A 24,180-nucleotide genomic window follows, 5' to 3' on the forward strand; every position below is an offset into this window, starting at 1 on the left:
TGGCAGGGAGGCCACAGGCTGGCCATGTGACTTTGATAAGGAGGCAGGCAAGCAGACAGGCAAACCCCCTCAAGGTGGCAGTCAAGTTGGCCTTGGGCACCACTGGAAGGGTGGCTACAGGCTGGCCATGCGACGCTGTCAAGGAGGCAGGCAGGCCTGCAGAGCGACCTGCTCAAGGTGGCAGTCATGTCAGCTGGCTGTGGTCACCTGGTCAGGTGGTCAGGGAGGCACCACTGGCAAGGAGGTGGCTGTGTGGGCCAGGTCAGATAGGAGAGACCCTGTCAAGGAGACAGTCAGGCCAGCTGTAGGCGCCTTGAGAAGCCAGGGTTTTGAGTTGCCCAATTAGGAGCCTCAGACCTACTATTTTGATTAAGTTTATTCTCAATATTCATGGCCAACATCTGGCTTCTAAATGAAAGGCTTTAGGTCTTTTCAATCACTCACAGATAGGATGAGACTGCACTGTTATCTATTACCACATGGCCTAATTTAGAATCAATCTTGGCATCCAGCTTCGCCTTTCTTCGTTTCTTTCTTTCTTTTCTTCTTCGTTTCTTTCTTTCTTTTCTTCTTCCTTTCTTTCTTTCTTTCTTTCTTTCTTTCTTCTTCTTTTCTTTCTCCTTCCTTCCTTCCTTCCTTCCTTCCTTCCTTCCTTCCTTCCTTCCTTCCTTCCTTCCTTCCTTCCTTCTTTCTTTCTTTCTTTCTTTTTCTCTCTTTCTTCTCTCTTCTTTCTTTCTTCTTTCTTTCTTTCTTTCTTTCTTTCTTTCTTTCTTTCTTTCTTTCTTTCTTTCTTTCTTTCTTTCTTTCTCTCTTTCTTCTCTTTCTTTCCTCTCTCTCTTTCTCTTTCTTTTTCTCTTTTCCTCCCTCCCTCCCTCCCTCCCTCCCTCCCTCCCTCCCTCCCTCCCTCCCTCCCTCCCTCCCTCCCTCCCTCTTCCTTCCTTCCTTCCTTCCTTCCTTCCTTCCTTCCTTCCTTCCTTCCTTCCTTCCTTCCTTCTTTCCTTCTTTCTCTCCTTTCCTCCCTCCCTCCCTCTCCCCTCCCTCCCTCCCTCTCCCTCCCTCCCTCCCTCCCTCCCCCCTCCTTTCTTTCTTTCCTTCCTTTCTCTCTCTCTCTCTCTTTCTTTCTTTCTTTCTTTCTTTCTTTCTTTCTTTCTTTCTTTCTTTCTTTCTTTCTCTCTCTCTCTCTCTCTTTCTTTCTCCTTCCTTCCTTCCTTCCTTCCTTCCTTCCTTCCTTCCTTCCTTCCTTCCTTCCTTCCTTCTTCCTTCCTTCCTTCCTTCCTTCCTTCCTTCCTTCCTTCCTTCCTTCCTTCCTTCCTTCCTTCCTTCCTTTCCTTCCTTCTTTTCTTCTCTCTCTCTCTCTCTCTCTCTCTTCTTTCTTTCATTGATTCTAGAGAGAGGAAGGGAGAGGGAAAGAGAGGCACACATTGATCAGTTGCCTCCCAAATGTGCCCTGACCTAGAATCTAACCCTCTACCTTCCAGTTTACAGGACTGGAAGTTGTCATGAGCACTCTGGCTGTGAGTATAGTCTTTCCTATAAGTCACTTGATGTCCTGACCCCCAGATAACATCGGGGTGTCTGATCAAGGCGGGGACCATAGGTGGTCCCTTGGCCCTCTAGGTTCCTGACACCAAGTAACAACAGTGGGCCAACACAGGTGATTATGTGTCAACTTAGCTTTTATTACTTGCAGGTTTAATCCAAATTAAAAACACATCAGAACACATACACACAAGTATTGGGGGTTAATGAACCAAAAGTCTAAGAGTATCATGTCCTCAGGTCCGGGCTATTCACAGAGCGGTGGTTACTGGTCCCTTGGGAGTCATAGAGCATCTGTGTCTAGGGGTCCACATCTTGCAAGGAAGACTGATGAACTAGTTTGAGAAAGCAAGACCCTGGAATAATCAATGGTCACTAAGCCAGACACACAGCTGTCAGCACAGCTCATTTGCAGGAGGGCGAAGAGCAAACGTGACTATTCTTAGTTTCACTTATGGTGGTGTCTCCCTTCATTTGCACTTGTTAGATTAGCTTGTGGTCTCTGAGATTAGCCCTCAAAATCCAAATCAAAATATCCGACACCATCCATGAAGATGCTTGGTCATTGTTCATTTGTACCTATGGGTTGCCTCCCTTTTGCTGACAGCTCAGGACTTGGCTGTTGGCCCAGGCTTATATGTGTTCTGATGATAAGGTTCAACCTAAGTTGGAGTTAGTTATACTAACTCTGCTCTCCACAAGGACGAAGCCCCAACCAACTGAGCCACACCGGCCAGGGCCCAGTCTTGCATATCTAATCAAATTTGCAATCCACCTTTCAGCTTCTTCTGGAGTCATGTTCAGTTTATCTACCAACATGTTAATGCTGATACACTGGTGGATGAGACAAAAAGCCTCAAAAAGGAAGAGACAGGCATTTTCAATGAAATCCTCAAGACAAGCCACCAAGAAGTGACTCATGCCCTGGCCAGTTTGTCTCAGTGGTTAGTGTCGGCCCCAGGCAACACAGGGTTGTGGGTTCATTCCCAGTCAAGGGCACATACCTCAGTTGCAGGTTGGCCCCTGGCCTTGGTTGGGGCATGTGGGGGAGACAACCGATTGATTTGTCTCTCTCATGTTGATGTTTTCCCCTCTCTCTCTCTTTCCTTCTCTCTCTCTCCCCCTCCTCCCCCTGCTTCCACTTGCTCTTAAAAAAAAATAAATCAATGGAAAAAATATCCTTGGGCGAGGGTTTAAAAAATAAAAGTGACTCACAAGCACAGATTTACATTCCCTTAGCTTTTTCTGAGCTGGGGACAAAGTCAAAGTTAACATATAAGCATTCAACAAACTGTAATTGGGTCTTTGTATGTGTAAGACTCCTATTGAGTAACTTTGACTAGATCTTTTAGCACCGCTGGTGTTTATGAATACCTCTGTTATGACTGCTGTACTCAAATAGTGAAGAATATGTGAACACACCGTCTGAAATTGCATCAAGATACTGTAGCTGGTAAAGGAAGAGATCAAAAATTTTACTGTACCCTTCAGGGTGGTTGAAGAAAAGAGAGACCAGTAAGTGAGCCATATTTGCTGCTGAAGAGACTGGAGTGGAGAACTCACAGAATTATTATCTACGGACTCTTTTATCCATGTAAGGTCTTCCATGGCTGCATCCCAATGCTGCATTAAGATTTCAGAGGTCAGTTGTCCCCAGAGTGAACTCAAAGCATTTCTATCTGTTGCTGGAACCAACACTCTAAAGAAGTAAAGATATTCTGCTGCTCCATAGGAATTTCCACATTCATACTGGAATTTTGCATATCTGTAGTATTTAAATATTCTTGCCTAAAATCATGCTTGTCTGCTAGGTAGTCAAACAGCATCTGACCATCCCAGGTTGACTGGATTTACTTTGTAGTTTCTGGATCTTCAAACATCTTCATAATTGGTTCTGTTTCTGACTGAAGCAGTTTCAATTGTGTAACAACTGAGGGTTTTTTTTTCTCTCAAAGGTTGAGGAATACCATCAGAATAAAGGTTTTTGTATACATCCATAGCAAAGTCTACCATGTTGGCATCACTAAAAGATCCAATTTTCCTTGTTATAATTATTTTTCATTATATATCTCCTTTATAAGGGAAACTCAAGCAACAAAAAGACTAGATGCTGATCCAAAAAATAGGCAATGCGAGTAATCAAGTTGTACTCTGCCATCTTGTCAAGGAAAAAAAGAGGAAGGTTGGGGAATAGTGATGTGGATGGGCACAAGAGAATTTTTGGGGTGATAAAAATGTTATCTTGATTGTAGTGGTGGTGGTTACATTGGTGTTTTAAATTCTTAAACTCATGAAAATGTTTTGATAATTAAAATGGGAGAAATTTGTATTATGTAAACTATACCTCATTAAAATTGATTTTTAAAAAGACAGAAAGGAAATAAGAGGCATTACCAATATGATCAGGTTTAAATTTTCTTAGTTGAAATCAAATCAAATTCTAGTTCTTCTCTAAGATTGTTTTGGTCATCTTGACTGAATTGGGATAGCCAAAAATGTCAACTTCATATCTCCAAATAAAACTTTGCAGATAATTTGTATTATTTATGCAGCTAGCTAATTCTTTACATGTTTATAGTATGTTGACATTTAAAATTTAAATCTCTACCCTTGGCTGGTGTGAATCAGTTGGTTGGAGTACTGTCTCATTTACCAAAAGTTACAGGTTTGATTCCAGGTCAGGGCACACACCCAGGTTGTGAGTTCGATCCCTGGGTTTGGGGTATACAGGAGACAACCACCTGATTTTTTTTCTCTCTCTCCCTCTCCTTTCCTCCTCTAAAATCAATAAAAACATATCCTCAAGTGAGGATTTAAAAATAAATTTAAATCCCCGTGGTTCTAATGAGTGAGACTGGGTGATAGTGATGTTACCATTATACACTTCAGAATTAGAATTGTAACATTCTTTATAAATATCATTGTTAAATACAGCTTAATGCTTCTGTTATTCCTCAGACCCATCTCACAACCTCATCATTTTTTAGTCATAAAAATAGCACTCTATAATACAAAAATTCCTTACTGCCTTTTAAATTTGGGGGCTGAATAAATGAGTTTCCCATTAAGTCTCCCCAGACCACTGAAGCCTAAAATGTTGGTTCCCTCTCTCAACTCTTAGACTAATTACTAGGTGGACTGCTTCTTTGGCAATTTAACTTTTCCATGTTTACAAAGTCTCATTCCAACTGGTTTTTCAGATCCTTCAGCCCACGGTAGATACCCCAAGTGTTTGTTGATTTAATTTTGCTGTATTGATTAACTGAATTAAGGGACTTATTCAACTACTTTGTTGGACAGAGCTTTCATTACAAATTGAAATAAGCTCAATGTTTAGTAATTCCATAGAGATGTTGTAGGTATTCAGAATAGTGTTGATAGATCATGCTGTTTAATTCACAGAACTCAGCTGCTCTAATTCTCCTGAGAGTGGATGGAGAAGGCATTATTAGAGGAGACAGAGACCTGGATTCTGGAGTGGCAGTAACAGGGCTGGATCTGGTTTTACAAAGCAGGTACCGTGATCCTCTCATCACCTCATTCAGGACAAGACTCCGAGTTCCACATGCTGGAATCCTCTTTCTATGCAGAAATTACTTAAAGGAATTGAGCCTCGTTTTGCTGAGTTTGAAGTTTTTTCATTCTCCCTTTGTATACAAAATATATTTAATTTTGTATCTTCAAGTTTAGACCTTTGGAAAATACTTTCAATGGAGAAGACAATGGTCTGCATTTTGGAGATTTAACTCTTAAGATGTTTTAATAACTAAAGGAACAGGTAGATTTAACATAATGCTTATATAGTTCCCTATACTCAGCCTTGGGGAGAAGTTAGTGGAGAGAGGCAATGATGTGGCATGACCTTCAAAAAGACAGAAACTAAATGATTGGACTAAAGGTATCTTAGCTTAAGTAGCAGCATAGCTAGTATAATTTTACAGTAAGTTAAATAAAATGGAGAATAGTATGTTCAGGGCCCAAAGGCAAGAAATTGCACCAGCATTTTTTTGTCTAAGAGCTAGAATTCTGAACAGAATGTAAATTTCCAGGCTGCACTTTCCTGCAGTAGAACCATGGCTTCCACTTTTATCCAGGCCTTATTGCAATGCATGAGGTATCCTCCAACTTGGAGTCTGCTCTATCGTGAGCATGGATTCTACTTTACAGTCTTTGCTTGGGTTTTTGTTGTTGTTGTTGTTAATCCTCACATGAGGATATTTTTTCCATTGATTTTTTTAGAGAGAGTGGGAGGGAGGGAAGGCGAGAGGGAGGGAGAGAGGGGAGAGAGGGAAATATTGATGTGAGAGATACATCAACTGGTTGACTTCTACATGCACCCCAACTGGGGCTGGGAATTGAACCTGCAACCCAGGTACATGCCCTTGACTGGGAATCAAACCCATGACCAGGCCGATGTTCTAACCACTGAGCAACACTGGCCAGGGCAAAATCCTTGCTTGTTTTAGAAATCACAATGATTTAGACAAAGACTAGAGGAGGGGAAAAAGCATGTAAGGTAAAAGGATTTTGTTAGGCTATACTTTTTTGGCGAAAGGAAATAGGAAATGCATTATTGCTTGTGGAAAAGATAAAGATTTAATGAAAAAAATATATACAGAGGAAAACAAAATCAACTAAGTTTTGTATTTTGGATATAATCATTGTTAACCAGTCTATTTGTGAATATCCCTAAAGCATCTCTTTGCATGTTATTCATAGGGATATACAGTTTTTTTGTAAAAAGGATCAACCTGCCTTTTCTCTCAACTATATTTCATGGCTTTGTATAATAAATGTAGATATATACCATCTTTATTTTTATGACTTCACAGAATTCCATTGCATGTAGCAGAATTTACTTAACTAGTTGATTCATAGGCATTGAGTTTGCATTCAATTTTTCAATTTTATAAATGGCAATTTTTACCATATTTTGCCAAACAACCTCTATGAATATTAGTATTTATTTCAAATATTTTTAAATCAGTTATTTTTAAGTAGAAAAATATGATATAGCAAGGTGGAAGTGCTTTTATTTCCAAAGAAGTCCTTTCTTTTCCTACCTCATTCACACCTTTAGAGTATGGAAGATAAGATAAATCCTGTTCCTCTTTTCTGTTTAGCAAAAGGCAACACTGTGAACTATACATTTTGGGAGCAGGTACAATGAGTCTTTCCCTACACTGATTTTACTCTTTTTCACCTGATTCCCTTTGCACTTGGTGCCCCTCTTTCCCTGTGTGCCCCAAGGTCCTCCATGGTGGGTCTTGGCTAGACCCCCTCCCAGAACAGGTCTTATTCTCTCATTGTTCCTTTTTCTCTGGCCCCTCAGTTTTATGAGTGAAGATGCTGCCCTGTGTTCTACTATTCATTTAGTGACTTGAGAGGTGAACACTCTGGCTAATCAGATATACTAACTGGTACTATGTTATTAGAGAATAGGTAACATTTTTTGTTGCTGTTAATTCTCACCCTAGGATATTTTTCCCCATTGATTTTCAGAGAGACTGAAAGGGAGGGAGGGAGGGGAAAAGAGAGAGAGTGAAAGAGAGAGAGAAAGAGAAAGATCAATTCGAGAGACACCCATTGATTGGCTGCCTCCCACACTCTCCCAGACCGGCTGGAACCTGTGATTGAGCCTGCAACTCAGGCATGTGTCCTTGACTGAGAATCGAACATGGGACCCTTTGGTCTGTGAGTGCATGCTCTAACCACTGAGCAACACTGGCCAGCCCGAGAATAGGTAACATTTTAATGTGTGAATATTCCAATAATCACTTATTAAAGACAACATGAGATTTTAAGGACTTATTCCCAAGGGATAGCCAACTGGGAATTTCAGGCACTCTGTTAGGGAAGAAGTTTCTATGAGGTTTGTAATGGTCATGGGGTCATTTCTTGAGAGCTTTGGAGTAAGGTGATACTATCATGAAGATACATTGCTGGTATTGTCAACTATAAGTTCTCCTGCTGGACAAAATGGAAAATAGAAATGATAACAGGATACACTGAAGCAATTTGGAACATGGAAAAATAAAATGCTGAAGAACTGTCAAGGCTGGATCTAGTTTTCTACCTGTATGCAGCTTCCCTGTTAGGTGTGCAAAATTTTATTCTGGTCCACTGTAGGGAAACTAAGGTGAGGCAATGACTGCTTTGGAGATTTATCTGGAGAGTGCCTTGATGACTTTTAGGTGCCACTGTTCTCAGTAGCGGAGTATCTCTTAAGCATTACTTCTCTTAGTAACAGGGCTACAAGTTCTGCTTCCTACTTCAGAGTTTACTTGGGACAAATGTGGGTAAAAATACTACATACATATTGATAAATGCTGTGGTGTGGGCATATATAAGATGCTGTGAGAATCAAGGAAACCATCCAATTACTGATCATAGAATGGCCAGAAGTTCCTCTCTTAAACTTGGAATTTCAATAAATAAACAATTCATTCCCTATCCTTCCCTTGCTGAGTATAAACGAAGGAGAGAAAGAAAAATACCAGAAGGCTGAGGGGGTAAAAAAAATGTTCAGGCACTTGCCTGCCTTTTATTCAGGTAACAAATAGTCCTTGGGTGCCTCCTAGATGCCATGCATTGTGGCGAGCACAAGAGGAATGAGGGAGGCTTGGGCACTCTTTAGGAGCTTACAGCTTAACAGGGAAGATAAAAAAATTAATGCATAGCCCGCCCGGGTATGGCTCAGTGGTTGAGCGTTGACCTAGGATACAGACGATCAGGGTTCGATTCCCAGTCAAAGCATATGCCCGGGTTTCGGGCTTGATCCCTAGTCGGGTGTGCAGGAGGCAGCCAATCAATGACTCTCTCATCATTGATGTTTCTATCTCTCTCTCCGCCGCTCCTTTCCTCTCTCTAAAATCAATAAAGATATATTAAAAAAAAGAAAAAAGAAAAAAAATTAATGCATAAAAACAACAAAAGTAGGAAGAGATCAGTGGTTTTATATAAAGCGTATATGAGTTTATGATCTCCAGCATTAGGGACTGAGAAAAAGCAGTGCTTGTGTTGGGCCTTGAAGGATAAGTAGGATTAAAAACAAATGGCAGCTTTGTCCTGTGGAGTTGGGTGGGCTTAGCCATGGCTAATTTGTAGCTAGTTGAGGTGCTAATCCAGACTGACTTTGGGTGTGTGAAGTTTGTCTTCCATGGCTTCGGGGGGTGGGGTGGGGCATCGGCCTGACTTCTGGCCTGACTTCTAAGTGCAGTTGTGTATCTCCCAGGAGGCCCCAGAGCCAGTGCACTCGGTGGACAGTTTCACACCACATCAACACATCATCCAACCACCTCCACAATGACACACTCGAGGGGCAGACTCAGTGGGTATCAGAGCCCTGCTGAAGTACATCCTGCTCTGTGGTGAGGGCCCCTGCACAGCTGATCATCCACGGTGGTTGGTGGTGGCAGCCAGTCCTTTCAGTGGATAGGCCTGGGGGTAAATCCCGCCCATTGATGTGCTAACAGCAATCAAGGCTCAACTATAACAGGAGGGTTCTACACAGCCCAGAGGAGGAGGGGTTATACAATTGGAGTGCCCAGCTTGGGTGATCAGGGAGGCTGTGCCACTGGACCCTACAGGACATCTACTATAACAGGACGCTCTACCAAGCCCAGGAGACATAGCAGCTCTACCTAATACAGAGAAACAAACACAGAGAAGCAGCAAAAATGCAGAAACAAATAAACATGTTGCAAGTGAAAGAATAGAAGAAATCTCCAGAAAAAGAACTAAATGACATAGAAGCAAGCAAACTACCAGAGTTCAAAGCAATGATTATAAGGATGCTCACAAAACTTAGAACTTCAAGAAACTTACTAAGAACGTTGACAACATAAAAAAAGGACCAGTCAGAAATGAAGGACACACTAACTGAAATAAAGAATAATTTATAGGGGATCAACAGTTGAAGACAGGATGCTGAGATTCAAAGAATTTGGAATATAAGGAAGCAAAAAAGACCCAATCAGAACAGCAAAAAGAAAAAAGAATTAAAAAAAAATGAGGATGGTATAAGGAGCCTCTGGGATAACTTCAAACATATCAACATTTGCATCATGGGGATGTCAAAAGGAGAAGAGAGCGAGCAAGAAATTGGTGAAGGAAATAGACATACAAGTCCAGGAAGTGCACAGAGTCTCAAACAAGATGAACCCAAAGAGGCCCACACCAAGACACATAATTAAAATGCCAAAGGTTAAAGACAGAGAGAATCTTAAAAGTAGCAAGAGAAAAGGAGTTAGTTACCTACAGGGGAGCTCCCATAAGATTGTCAGCTGATTTCTTAACAGAAACTTTGCAGGTCATAAAGGAATGGCAAGTAATATTCAAAGTGTTGAAAAGCAAGGACCTACAGCCAAGATTACTCTACCCTACAAAGCTATCATTCAGAAGCAAAGGAAGCTTTCATTCAAAAGCTTCCCAGACAAGGAAAAGCCAAAAGAGTTCATCACCACCAAACCAGTATTATATGAATTATGTTAAGAAGTATTCTTTAAGAAGAAGATAAAAAATATGAACAATTAAATAGCAATAAATACATATCTATCAATAATTCATTCTATAAACAAAATGAACAAACAGAACAGAAAACAGACTCACAGATACAGAATACTTTTTGTTGGTTGCCAGATGGAAGGGGTTTGGGAGGATGAGTGAAAAAGTCGAAGGGATTAAGAAGTACAAATTGGTTTTTACAGAATAGTCATGGGGATGTAAAGAACAGCACAGGGAATATAGTAAATAATAATTTAATAAATATGCATGGTGTTGGGTGAGTGCAGGATTTATTGGAGTGATCACTTATTAAGTTATGTAATGTCTGGTCACTGAGGTGTACACTGGAAACTAATATAATGATGTATGTCAACTGTAACTGAAAAGAAAAAAATTTTTTAGAAGACAGGTCATAATTAAAATACAAAAGGTTAAAGACAAAAAGAGAATCTTAAAAGCAGTTAGTTGCCCACAAGGGAGCTCCCAAAAGACTGTCAGCTGATTTTTCATCAGAAACTTCGCAGGCCAGAATGGAGTGGCAAGAAATATTCAAAGTAATTAAAAGCAAGCACCTACAACCAAGATAACTCTACCTAGCAAAGCTATCATATAGAATCAAAGAACATTAAAAAAGATAAAAAATATGAACAATAAAATGCCAATAAATACATGTCTATCAACAAATTAATCTTTTAAAAAAAAATGAAGCAGCATAACAGAGACAGACTCATAGATGGAGAGAACATTTTGACAGTTGCCAGATGGGAGAGGGGTTAGGGGGATGGGTGAAAACGGTGAAGGGACTAAGAAGTACAAATTGGTTGTTACAGAATAGTCAGGGGGTTGTAAAGTACAACATAGTGAATATAGTCAGTAATATTATAACTAGGTATGGTGTCAGGTGGGTACTAACTAGATTTTTTTGGGATGATCACTTAGTAAGCTATATAATGTCTAATCACTGGGGTGCATACCTGAAACTAATATAATATTGTATGGCAACTGATTGAAAATTAAAAATGACTTAAATTTAAAATAAAAATTTAAAGTAAAAAAACAACAACAAACAAACAAGAACAACAACTCATGGCAGCTGGGGCAGGGGAGGAGGAAGAGTATTTTCAGGGGATAGGGTCACATGAGTAAAGTGAAAGTGAGTTGTGAGCAATTCTTGTTAGCTGGAGAAAATTCAGCTTGAATGCCAGGCAAAGTGGCATTCTAAAAACAGTAAGAGGCTATTTACATATTTTAAGCGGGTAGTGACAGGACTGCCCACTTCAGTACGATCTACCTAGTTGCTCCTGGGGACCCCAGGACTATTTGAATGTTGAATTATAGCAGCAGAGTGTTTTGAGTTCCTTCAAGGTGAACAATGTGAGGTAGAGGCAGTAAGTTAACATAACTCATTAACTATCTAGTTTTACTTTTAAAATGCTGTTGCATTTTGTTGTGTTGGAAACGGTCTGAATTAAGGCCAGTTAACTAAGATAAAGGTAAGTGAAAGTGTGTGGATCATGGGAGACATTCAATAAATCCCTGGCCAGGGCCATTAATGCCAGTCATCCTGGACTAAAAAGACTTGTTGCATGTGTTGGGAAGAGTATAAGGTAACAGAAGCAACCTTCCCATCCCTTTCCCAAATAGTCAGTGGGATCACAAAGAGAGGTCCAGAAAAAATGGATCCAATTTCCTGGATCAGGTGGATCTTGAACATATATACCAGGGTATATTCATGGAGTTTCCTGTTTTCAGGAAACTTTGGCTTCAATACTGAAGGAGTGGTATACTAAAAGAGTGTATCAGGTATTTAATTCTTTTAATTTCCATGGGGACTAATCTGCCTTTTGCCACCAAAACCCTACCTTAGCTCCAGAGCCTGCCTACTGTACCTCACTGTTCCAACCTGGATTCCCCTATGGGAACCAAGTATATATGACACTCCACAGTTCTAGGTCAAAGTCCCTATTATCTGGGGCTCAATCAGAGAAAGCTGTCAACATGAATACATAAAACTCTATCAAAGAATAATATCAAATCCTGGCCAGATCAGGATTAGGTTTAGCTGCATATAACTTGGGAGTTCAAAATAACACTGGCTTATACAACAGAGTTTATTTCTCTCAGGTAAAAGAAGAGTACAGGGACATTATCTTAGTTCACGGCTTCCATCTTCAAGGTCACCTGGTACTCATACATGCTTGAATTCCAGCCATCATGTCCACATTCCAGAAAGCAGAAAAAAGGAAGCCTCTTCAGAGAGCTTTCCTGGAAGATTCCACTCATATCTCATTGGCTCGATTTAGCCACGTGGCCAGCTGTCAACTTTGAGGCAGGCATACTGCTGTGCCTTCCAGAATGGAGGACCTGTATTGAAGGGAGATGGAAGAACCCATGCTGAGTAGGGAAGTGGCAGCCTCTCCCAGTCTGACCTATGCCTGACCTTGTGAGATGCTGGAATTTACCTTATCAAAAGTACATCCTAGTTCTCAGAGTGTTCATGGTGAATGAAGAGGGATAGAGAAGATAGTTTGGCAAAAGAGATTAGACTTAAGGCTGTTTAGCCTGGGGACAGGTGGTGAATTCTCAGTGGTGAGGTAGATAAATCAGTTTCCAAGTGGGCATTGCCCAGGTACCCACAGATTTCGGCTGCCCCGTTTTGTTATTTAAACCAAGGTTTTACTCATGGACAGGAAATATGTGCCATCAGTGTTATCTTCTCCTCCTCCTTTCCTCATGGCAGTGTTTTTCCGTCTTAAGGTGGAACATAACCTCAGAATCCTTCTCAATACAACGTTCCTGGCAGTTACTCTGGTCCAAAAGATTTGCCATTGGTGTTTAAATCTACTAGCCATCTTTAATTGCTTGTGGGAATTTCCAATCTGACAGCCTCTGGGTACAATTCTTTAATTTATGGGATAAATCTCTTAAAGGTGTACTCACAGGTGATAAAGGCATTTATTTATAGGTAGCAGGCTTGGTATTCTTAAGAATTTAGTACTAAATGATTATAATCACTCACATTACTGGACATGTTCTAAACCTGTTCTTTTGACTGTTTATTGCACTATGAGTTTCTCCAGGGCAAGAACTATATCTTATTTTTTGTATCCCCAAGGTGCCTGGTTTAGCACACTTGCAAATGTTTTATCAATAATTAAATCACTTACATTGGTCAAGGTAAAGTGGCTGTCAAAGTAAATCCTTTCCCACTTTGTGAACTGCTTACCATCGAGTACTAAACGGAGGCCTTATTTGAGGAGAGGTCATTTGGGTGACAAGAGAACTGGCGGTACAACAGAGTCTTGGTAATTTCACAACTGCCTTACAAATGTTTGAGTAACTGACATAGCAAACTGGCTACCAGGTGACAAGGAAAGGGCAGATATACTCTGAGCAGGTTTTTTTCTTTGTTCCTGAGAGTAGCCTTTTTCCTCCTTCTGACAAAAGGTCCAGGTCCTGGGTTAACTTGGCTCAGTGTTTTTTGTATTCTACAAGGTGATTCAGGGAGTTGTGCAAATGACAGATTCGTATTTCACGGCTGTATGTACAGTATCTGAAGACTGTACTTATGCTCTACCTAATTTGATTAAGGTGGCCGATACTCACTGATTTGTTTTTATAAGATCTTATAAACATTTAAGTTAATACTAAAGTTCCATATCTACCTCTTTATAATGAACAAATTCTTAAACCCTGGTAACAAAGAAAAATGAAGGAAAAGAATTATGAAATGATTGCTCAAAGAGCAGGGTTGGCTTTGATTAGATCCAGGTTGATGGTTTCTAAGAAGGCTAAATGTTTTGAGAACAGGGCCTTGGGTTGTAGCTCTCGCCTGCCCTCTCCCACTTCCAGCCCCAATCATGGGCTAGATCCATCCTCTTGAGTAAGTGTCCCCGCATTTAGATTTTCAAGTGATACAATGTCAGAGATGGTATGGCTAAATTTCTGCATAATGCTTCTCCTTGTTGACCTGCTACTTACTCTGGTCAGAAGGGCTGGGCTCCACAGAAATAACAAGGCTCTTTTCTCTCTTTTCCAAGTCTAGAACTAGTCCTAAGCAGTCACTTGCAGCTTTATTCAGCAAGAGAAAAGAGAAGCAACATGAATGTCCTTTCCACTCAAAACTCCTACAGATTTCTTTTCTCATTATTCTCATCTGTTCCATGCCGTGTCTGGTGTAGTGATACCTAGAGGTGGGGGCAGGAGGTTGGGCTGGATGCAACTGAGAGGGAACCTTATGGATTTTGTAATCAAAACCAAGGTGCAACCCCCTAGTTAAACCATTTCTCAGTAGTCTTACCTTAGACAGGTTTAATTATTGGAATTAAAGTGTCTATTTGTAAAATGGGAGGTAACAGTATAGGCTTAAATGTAAAAAATACTTAGTACAATGCCTGGCTTCTAGCAGGTGTTCAATAAGTGACACCTTCCCCAAAGTGTCGCTATGTGTCAAGCAGGAGGCATCTCTGCCTGGAGGAGTTTGAAGCGTATGTGTGTAGCAAGGTGTGGTGGTTGGCACTCAGATAAATCACTGATGAGGCTTTAGCACTTATCTTTCCTCCCCAGGCCTGCTGACCAAAGGTCATACTTCTGAAGAAGTCCAACAGGTGCATTTCTAAGGCAAATACAGTAGGAATGCCAAAGAGTAGGTAGGGGTGGTAGACGGACAGAAAAATCTCTGCAATCAGAGGCTGTCCCATCTTTTGGCATGAGTCTGGCTACCCTGAAACCCCCACTCATGTCTTCTGCCTCCAGATGTTATGTCCAGTAACCCTACAGAAGAGGAACCTTGAGACAGACATGCTGTCAATCGCCTCAGTGCCATTTGGTCTCCCCTCTTAAGCCCTTCAAACCATACCATTAATTGTAAATTTTATAATTAAATAAAAATTAATGTTCCTAAGTGAATATGCCATACACATACGGTTCAGTAATTGAGTGCTTAAGGCGCACAAACTACAAAACAGCAATCAGAATACACAGTACAGAAACCTATCCTGATTTTCAGCCATCTTACCCGCATTGTAGCCCTGAAAATCTGGATGTGCACACTCACTGACTTGTAGTTATGCTCCAGTCCATCTTTCCTGGGAGGCAAGAGCGTCAGACCACTTTAATGAAGCTTATTTTGTCTTGCCGCTATCTCCCCGCATCTTTCAGGCTACAATTCTTCGGAACTCTTCTACACTTTCTTTGTCATCTTGTCAACATCAGCACTTTGCTGCCATTTATTTTCCAAGGACATCCACCACTTATCCTAACTGACATTAATATTGTTGGATCATGGAGCTTTTAAAAAATATGGCCTAATAAATGTATAAACATTACTGAGAGGGGCAAAGCAGGTTAAAAAAGTCCGGATGCCAAGAATGAAACGAATTAATGTTTATAAAGCCTCTGACAAGATGTACACACATGCCGATGCCAGATAAATATGAATTCCCGTACTTTTCTTCCCCTTTGGTCCCATCGCTTCACCTTTCTGGGCCTCAGTTTAAAAATTAAGAGCGTTGCACCAAGTTTCTCCGTGTTGAAAACATTTTTTCCTCAGTCTCTCCTCACTGAGTATTTGGAAGCGGGTGGGAAGGTTATTTCCGCCCGAGGCGGGCGGGGTGCAGACGAGGGTTTGGGGAGCGTCCCACAGCCAGGCGCTTACCTTTACCTCATTTAACGACCTCGATTCACACAGCGACCAGCACGAGAGAACGCAGCAGCGTTTTTAAAGGTAACAGGGATGGCTGGTGTTACGTACCTGTCTCTACCTCACATCAACCTCCATGGGACTCAAAATGCTGGAGCTGACTCCACACTGAAGTAGCCCAGGGGCCACCATCAAGTCCTCCGCTAAGCTCAAAGCAGAAGAGAGAGCTTCCAAGTCAAGGGCAGCTTCCTCTTAAAAGCTTAGAAAAAAGAAAACGAAGAACGCCCCCCGCGCCGGTCCCGGGCGCAGCCTCGGGCACCCCGGGCCTCTACAAAGGCCTTCCTCCGCCCTCCCGAGGGGGAAGGGCGGGGGATATGAGGACGGAGACCCGAGAAAACGGGCCTGGGGACGCATGCAGCAGTCAAATCGCGGCGGCCCCGACCGCCCTCCAGGCCGCGATCTGCTTCCAGGGCAGCGGGAAGGGGCGGCGCCGGGGCGGGGCGGGCGCCGAGCCTCCTCCGGGCCGTACCGCGCCGGCCTCCCCAAGCCGAGCCGAGGGCCGTACCCGCCTCCGCCGCCTCGTCCCCACGTCGCTGCTCCCGCGGACACCAGTCTCTGCCGCTTGAACCGGAACCTCTTGCGGAGGCTGCCGCCTGGACCCGGGCGCCGAGCGGGAAGCGCGGGGAGGGGGCCTGCGCGGCGCCCGCCATGGCCGCGGCGGGGTAAGGCCTACGCGGCGGCTGCAGTCGCGCTCTCCCGGCGCTCGTCGGCCGCGGACAGGCCCACCGCCGCGGGCGGGCCAGGGAGGCTCGGAGGCCGAGGGAGCCGGCCGCCGCCACCGCCGCCCCACCCGCCGCCCATGGCGAGGCCCGGCCGCCGCTGACCGCGCTTCCGTCTGTCCCTGGCGGCGGGCGGGCCTCCGCTCTACGCCCGGCCCCGGGAGCCCGGCGAGCGCCGCGGGCTCCTGGCCGCCGACGATGGGGAACACTACCTCGTGCTGCGTGTCGTCCAGCCCCAAGCTCCGGAGGAATGCGCACTCCCGGCTGGAGTCCTACCGGCCGGACGCCGAGCTGAGCCGCGAGGACACAGGCTGCAACCTGCAGCACATCAGCGACCGGGAGAACATCGACGGTGAGCGCGGCACGGCAGGGACCCTCCCCCGCCCTCCTGACAGGTTGCCTGGCCCTCTCGGCCCGGCTCTGGACCCAGGGCTCGGGTACTGCGTGCAGGGTGGTGGCGGTGGCCAGGTGACGGGAGCTGGCCCTGGTCAGCCCCGGCCACCAGACGTGAAGGGACAGAGCTGGGCAGGGGTGGCGGAGAGCCCCGGGCTCCGGACACTGTCTGGTGTGGGCTACAACCAAGCTGTTCGCGACCAGGCTGAGCGCGTTTGTTTTTTAAAAGGTGAAGGGAGTGGTACACCACGGTCTTGGGCAAAACTGAAGACTGAATGCCCATTTTGGGATTAGTCTTTACCTAGAATTGGAGAGCAGGGTTGGCCTGTGTTAGCTTCCAGAAAACTTACAAATTGACCCTTCTTGACTGTCCCCCAGCAGCATTTCCTTTAAAAGCTAAAACAAAACCAAAGCCTCCCCAAAAGGATTTTGAGGGGGAGGGCAGTTGAGGGATTGGAGTCCAATAACTCCACCTGAGTGCTTAAAAAAATTGCTTTGGAGTATTATTAGAATTGTTTGGAAACAGCTTTGGGTTAAGTTGTCCCGTTTTTGCATGGGGCTGAATTATTAGTTCTGTGAATTCCTAATTGATCTGAGTGACTTTTGCTTTGGATTAGTGATTGTAAAGGAAGTTTGAAAGACTGATCACTGCACCTAGTAAAGTTTATTTATTTTACTGGTATCTTTATTACGATTTTATCAATAAGCTACATGGCTTAATATCTACAGATGCGTAGTTTATGCATCATGCTTAGAGTTTATGTAATTTTTAACTTTAAGAAGTTTAAAATATACTTTTATGACAACTTGATTTTTCTTCTGTTTTTAACCCAGAAATCTTACAGTTAATGTGGTTGAACTAATCTGAAAAAAATTCCTTGTATGAGTGAATTGACACAACTTTGTCCTAATTCATTTTTGTCAACTTGAGAATGGAGCATTTCCTCTAGTGTGGAAATCCAAATTTAAAACTCAGTTAAAAGAAAGAATTTTCTCATTGTTTGGCCTTCTTTAATTTCTTCTAAGTAGTAATTTCATCTCTTTAGGAAAGCGCTTTATTAAATGAGTACCACATATAAACAGACTAGTGCAACGTCTGGTTTATAAAAGGTGCTCAGTAAAATTGGGGTTCCACATGACATTTCTAGAGTTGTTATTTTAGACTTCATTATCTTAACCTACTCTTTAGATATTTTTGAATTACATGCATACTTTATTTTTAAATTTATGCATCTAAAGGCATCTAGAAGGATATTCAGTCCAGGTATGTCTTGATCACTGCTATGGTCACAAGCACCTGAAAGAAGTGTTTAGCATATAGTAAAGACTTAATAATAAGTATTGTATTTTAAAGAAATGAATGAGTGAATGAGTTTATTATAGAAAACCATTACCCAGCCCTATACTCTGTTGACAGGCAAAAGCATTTGGCAATAATTTTTCCTTTATATTATGCATTAATATTGGGTAGAGGCTTTATGTTTATTTATTATATAAAAAATATTTTTATTGATTTTTAGAGAGAGAGGGAGGGAGAGGGAGAGGGAGAGAGAAAGACACTTATTTGAGACTTCCTGCTCCCTACTGGGGATGGAGCCCTCAAGCCCAGCATGTGTCTTGACTGGGAATCAAACCATCAGCCTTTTGGTGCATGGGATGACTCCCCAACCAACTGAGCCACACCAGCCAGGGTGAGGCTTTATGTTTTAAATAATGGATTAAAAAATAAAAAAAAGAAGGAAGATTCACATTTCTTAGAGCCAGGCTGCATACTATTACTGACTATAGTAGGGAAATGGAAAAAAAAGTAATTGTAACCAGCTATTTGGCAATAGGGCTTAGGAGGATTTTGCCCCAGAAAAATAGAATAGTATTGTGTGTTCCTTCACATGAAAGAAATCTAAATTTGGTCATCATTCACTTTTGAGAAAACATTTGGAAGACCACCAATTCTTGTTTTGTAGGTTCAGGATAGTTGTTTAGTAGGTTCAGGAGACTAGGTCAGGTTAGGAGGATTTCTAATTTAGGCTGTAATGTCCTCTCTCCCCAGAACCCAGTTCATACTATGATACTAATTTAAACGCAGAAATATTTAAACAGTGTTTCTTTGTTTCCCAAGTTCAATAAGTGATACTTCTGGGATTTACCTATCCAGCAGTTTTCAATATTGGTTTCAATTAGCCTGGAAATCTAGGACTGAGCCTTTGATCATGTTTAAAGCTTTCCGGGTAATTCTAAGATGCAGACAGGGTTGAGAAATTGCTGCTTTTGTTCAGGGACATTTTCCATAGAAATTCATTCAGTGTCAGAGGCTGGACAAGAAAACAGGTTTAAGTTAAATAGGGTATGTGTGTGCGTGCACATGTGTGTATAGTTGTATTATTGTTGGAGAATTAGTAAACATTTTAAAACTACATCTCAACTCTTTTGTAAATTAAATTTATCAGGTTAATATTGGTTAATAAAATTATATAGGTTACATGTCAGCTCTTGGTTCTGGTACAGTATATAACAAAAGTACAATATATAACAAAAGTACAGTATATAACAAAAGCTGAGGTGCTCAGGAACCATTTTTCTTATGTACTGAAAGATGTTCCAGACAACTACAATGGAAAGGTTCTGAGAAGTTCATGAGGTTTCTATGAGAGGTTAGTTTCTTTAACCCACAGAGAAATGAGCTACGTACCCATGTTTTCTCTGTCCAAACACACAATGGGTAATATTTGCCCTGTAGGATTTCGGTGACTGTGTTAAGGCCGTTAGGCTTCCATGAGACCTACCTGCAACTTGCCCTATCTTTGTACTCAGTGTGCATTAGTGTTAGGTTATACCTGTTTTTGGAATTAATATTAGACTCATCAGCTCCTTAAGTACTATTTCTCATAAAATTGTTCTGAGATTGAGAAATAACAAAAACACTTAGCAATGATAGTAATAATTACAACCTTTATATATTGCTTACTCTGTGCCAGATACTACTTGGCATCTGTTCATTCATTTAGTACTCAGAATAACCCTATGGGTAGTACTATCCTTACTTTAAGACAAAGAAATGAGGCAGGGAGAGGAGAAATGGCTTGTCCAAGGTCATACAGCCAACTTGACTAGCCATCAAACATTAACTAGTCTGGGGTTGCCTTCTGGAGTAGGCTGCCTATCATTGCAGTTGTATCTGAGAATGTACTTCATCTATCTGCAGTAGATTGGACTTCTCTGAGTAGATTATGTCTGTGGGAGGAGAAAGAGAGGGATGGACTAAAGATAATTTAAAATTTGATGAGACCAAATAAATCAGGATACTTGCAACATGTGTATCATAGTGTTAGTTAGGCAGTTAGACCGCAGAATGATTGATGGCAACTTCTTTTGTAGATCAGCTGTCAGCTTGGCAGCCCAGTATCTCCCTCATCCTATATCCAGCCTACTAGGAAAGCATGACTCTCTACCTTCAAAATATATCCAGAATCTGACACTTTTTAAAACTGTTCCTGCTGCTCTTCTGATCTAAGTAGCCTAACTGGTCGCCCTGCTTCCACCCTGCCCATTACAGTCTATTCTCAATACAGCAGCTGTGGTGGGATCCTTTTTAAAACTTAACACATCACTCCTCTGCTCAAGAACTGCAGTGACTCATTTCACATGGAGTAAAAGCTCTACAACGTACTTTTACAATGGAGGCCTTACACTGGGCTCCAAGGCCCTTTGTAATCTGTCTGCCTCCCTCAGTTACTCACTAGCTTATTCTAGGCATGCTGGCCTCCTTTAGTGCTGTTCCTTGAACATACCAGATATACTCTTGCTCCAGGGCCTTTGCTCTGTCCCTCTGCCTAGAATGCTCTTCTCAGTGTATTCTCTTGGCTAACATCCTCACTGTCTCCAGTCTGAACTCTTTAATCTATTTTTCTTGTCTCTTCAGATGAATGGCTTTAGCTGCGCCTAACATTCTTAAGGATCAAAATGAGGCTAAAACCCTTAATAAACCAAAAAGTACTAGATGAACATATGCAGTTATGAACATAATGACTCATGCTAATTTTCTTGCATTAAACATGAAATGTGTTTACACAGCAAATGGTGTTTGAACTTCTCATATCCAGAGAATCTCAAAGCATGAGCAGCTTATCCTAGGTATGGGAAGGATAACCTGTACTGTTAAAAGGAGTAATTTTAAATCATAGTACCTGTGGTAGTGTAAACTTGAATTACTGCTCTTGTTTTTTTTTTTTTTGGTATCTGCAAACTGTTTGACTGCATCTCTTCTATGTTCTTTTTCTTGAATGTCAGTCCCACTTTAATATTTCCAGCCTGATGGACAAAAGCATTCCTTTGTCTTCAATTTCAGACGAATATTTTTTAGGCATTTTGCCTGCAAAGATTTGTGAAGACACTGACCCAACATGGACTGACTGCATGTTAGCAGTATACAGAGGGGTAGTATACAAGTGTGCTGAGAGGGCCATTTTTCAAAGCATGATGAGCTACGTGACCTCCACTCTACTGACTAATCTTGTTTCACTCTCTAATTTGAATCATACCCTAATTTTTACAGATAAGGAAACTAAATCTTGGAGAGGTACAGTCTCTTTCCCAGGTTATACAGATCATGGACAAGGGTAGTAAAACCTTCTGCATGTTAACTTTGGACTGAGAATTCTGCTAATTACTGACCTGTATTATCCTTTTTAAAATTTTCACCGTGTTCTCCCCATTTTACAGGAGAGGAAATTGAGCCTTAATTTAAGGGTTAAGAGATTATTGGCTCAAGTTTCCTCAGTTAATTAGTGACAAAGTTGGGGTTTAATCTGCCATCACTTGCTAGAGTTCCACACACACCTCAATAGCCCTCTGACAGCTAATTAGGGACTGATCTGTATTTAGAATCTGACCTTCCTGGTGCCTGGTCCATGCCTGCTTTGTTTTTGTTTTCTCTCTCTCTTTTTTAAATTTATTTTTATTGTTGAAAGTCTTACAGATGTCCTCTTTTTCCCCCCCTGCTTTGTTTTAAGAGATCCAGTCATTGCCTGTATGCTTTTGGTTAGCAATATTTTGTGATTGAGATTTTCACTTTTTTCCCTGCTTCTTGAGAGGAGTGAGGTTTAAATAATTTTGTGGAACAGTACATTTTTCTCAACCTTAGAAGATGAACTGCTTTCACATTTCTGGCTAGATGAAACTAACACAAAGATCAAATCCATTCCTATCCAGGAAAGGATAGAATCAAGAAAAAAATAATGAGGTAAGACATGTGAGTAGCTTTAAAATTCTGTTTTAATCATACAGGGTCAGAGATTTTATTGTATTTTATTTTTTTAATACATCTTTATTGATTTTAGAGAGAGGAAGGGAGAAGGGAGAGAGAGATAGAAACATCAATGATGAGAGAGTCATTGTTCGGCTGCCTCCTGCACGCCCCTGACTAGGGATCAAGCCCACAACCTGTGCCCTGACCGGGAATCGAACCCCGATCACCTGGATCCTAGGTCGATGCTCAACCGCTGAGCCATGCCAGGCCGGGCAGGGTGGGAGATTTTAGCTCCATGGGTGTCATGCTGGGCTTACTTTAAGTAAGCTGTGTTGGTATCTTTCACAAGAGAGCTGTTGACAATATCATACTTGTCATGCTTCAAAGTCCAAATCGTGATTCACCATTTAGGCAACCAGAGTAAGTCCATGGCACTAACAGTTGGTGTCAGCCCCTCTCACACTTTCAGTATACTTTTGAGCTTGTAGCAGGAAGGAAGCAGAAAGTTCACTTTCCCTGTGGTATTTTGCGTCATCTTGAAATGTTGAGTAGTTTGTTGTTGGGAGTCTTGGTCAGGAGACCATTTCTTCTCTGCTCTATCCTACCTTTTCTGAAAAATGAGGGAGGAGCTCAAGGGGAATAAATTCAGGGAGAGTTCTTTCTAAGGGGTTTACAAAATGTACCTCTAGGTCTACAATAAAGGTGGAACCACACCTGCATTCCAGATCTCTGTCCCTCTGAGCCTCACTTTACTATCTGCTTAAAAACTGCTTAAAAGTACTGCCTTGGCTTATGCCCTGAGGTACCTAAAATGAGGATCAAAATGAGACTAGCCCTAGCTGGTGTGGCTCAGTTGGTTTGAGTGTCATCCCGTGCACCAAAGGGTCATGGTTCAATTCCTGGTCAGGGAATGAACCCAGGTTGCTGGTTCGATTCCCGATTGGGGTGCATGTGGGAGGCAACCAATCTATGAATCTCTCTCACACTGATATTTCTCTCTCCCTCTCCCTCTCCCTCTCCCTCTCCCTCTCCCTCTCCCTCTCCCTCTCCCTCTCCCTTCCTCTTTCTCCAGAATCAATGAAAAACATATCCTTGGGAGAGGATTAAAAAAAACAAAAATGAGAGAGATTAAAGTGCTTAATAAGCTAAAACTATCAGATGAACATATGTCAATATGAACATATCACTTGTGGATTTTCTTGTATTAAATATGAAGTGTGCTTCAAGATCTACAACAAACTGTTTGAACTGCCCATAGCAGCCGACATCCTGAAGGGCTCATGCTAACAAAAACATCAAATATTCAAGGTAGTACCAGAAGATAACTGGAATTCTAGAGCTGGGTGGGGTGAGGTTCTACAGAGTTGTGTGGCTTTGAATGGGAAGCTTGCTGGCAGTAGAATTTGGAATAGAAATACTGCTCTTTCTAGCATACTGCTCCTTTTTTTAAAAATCATTTTTTATTTTTCAATTACAGTTGACATACATTATTAGTTTCAGGTGTACACCCCGGTGATTAGACATTATATAACTTTCTAAGTGACCATCCTGACAAGTCTTGCACCCATCTTGACACCATACAGAGTTATTGGAATATTATCGACTATATTCCCTATGCTGTACTTTATATCACCATGACTGTTCTGTTACAATCAATTTGTACTTCTTTTTTTTTAAAAAATATATCTTTATTGATTTCAGAGAGAGGAAAGGAGAGGGAGAGAGAGAGATAGAAACATCAATGATGAGAGAGTCATTGATTGAGCCCGCAACCCGGGCATGTGCCCTGACCGGGAATCAAACCCCGATCGCCTGGATCGTAGGTTGACTCTCAACCGCTGAGCCACGCCCAGCCGGGCTCAATTTGTACTTCTTAATCCTTTCACCTTTTTCAGGTATCTCCCCAACCCCCCTCCAATCTGGCTACTGTCAGAATGTTCTGTTTCTGTTTGCTTGTTCATTTATTTTGTTTTTTAGATTCGATTGTTGATAGATATGTATTTATTGCCATTTAATTGTTCATATTTTTGATTTTTTTTCTTCTTAAAGAGGACCCTTTAACATTTCACGTAATACTG

The 24,180-nt window shown here is 41.9% G+C and overlaps 1 protein-coding gene, 1 long non-coding RNA gene and 1 pseudogene across 3 annotated transcripts in view; 1 reads left to right on the top strand and 2 right to left on the bottom strand.

Annotated features, from left to right (window-relative positions):
* Positions 1-215: 215 nt before the first annotated feature.
* LOC107525079 (eukaryotic translation initiation factor 3 subunit E-like) lies at positions 216-5,206 on the bottom strand (annotated as a pseudogene).
* Positions 5,207-12,137: 6,931 nt separating this feature from the next.
* LOC107525064 (uncharacterized) lies at positions 12,138-16,207 on the bottom strand. The gene is made up of 3 exons (XR_001602024.2): positions 15,797-16,207; positions 14,026-14,115; positions 12,138-12,408 (listed from the first exon to the last, which is right to left on the bottom strand). It is a non-coding gene; the product is annotated as an uncharacterized LOC107525064 (long non-coding RNA).
* Positions 16,208-16,584: 377 nt separating this feature from the next.
* The window catches only part of CCNY (cyclin Y), a 201,451-nt gene continuing 193,855 nt past the window's right edge, over positions 16,585-24,180 (top strand). Inside the window, exon 1 of one of the 2 annotated variants that reach the window (XM_016197145.2) lies at positions 16,585-16,816. In XM_016197145.2, coding sequence (XP_016052631.1) covers positions 16,663-16,816 — 154 coding nt within the window. In that variant the 5' untranslated portion in view covers positions 16,585-16,662. Of the gene's footprint in view, positions 16,817-23,227; positions 23,411-24,180 lie in introns of those variants that run through there. The other variant, XM_016197146.2, reaches the window with a different exon arrangement.

Source organism: Miniopterus natalensis, chromosome 1 (assembly GCF_054644295.1).
Source record: "Miniopterus natalensis isolate mMinNat1 chromosome 1, mMinNat1.hap1, whole genome shotgun sequence".
In the NCBI taxonomy this organism is placed as follows: domain Eukaryota; kingdom Metazoa; phylum Chordata; class Mammalia; order Chiroptera; family Miniopteridae; genus Miniopterus; species Miniopterus natalensis.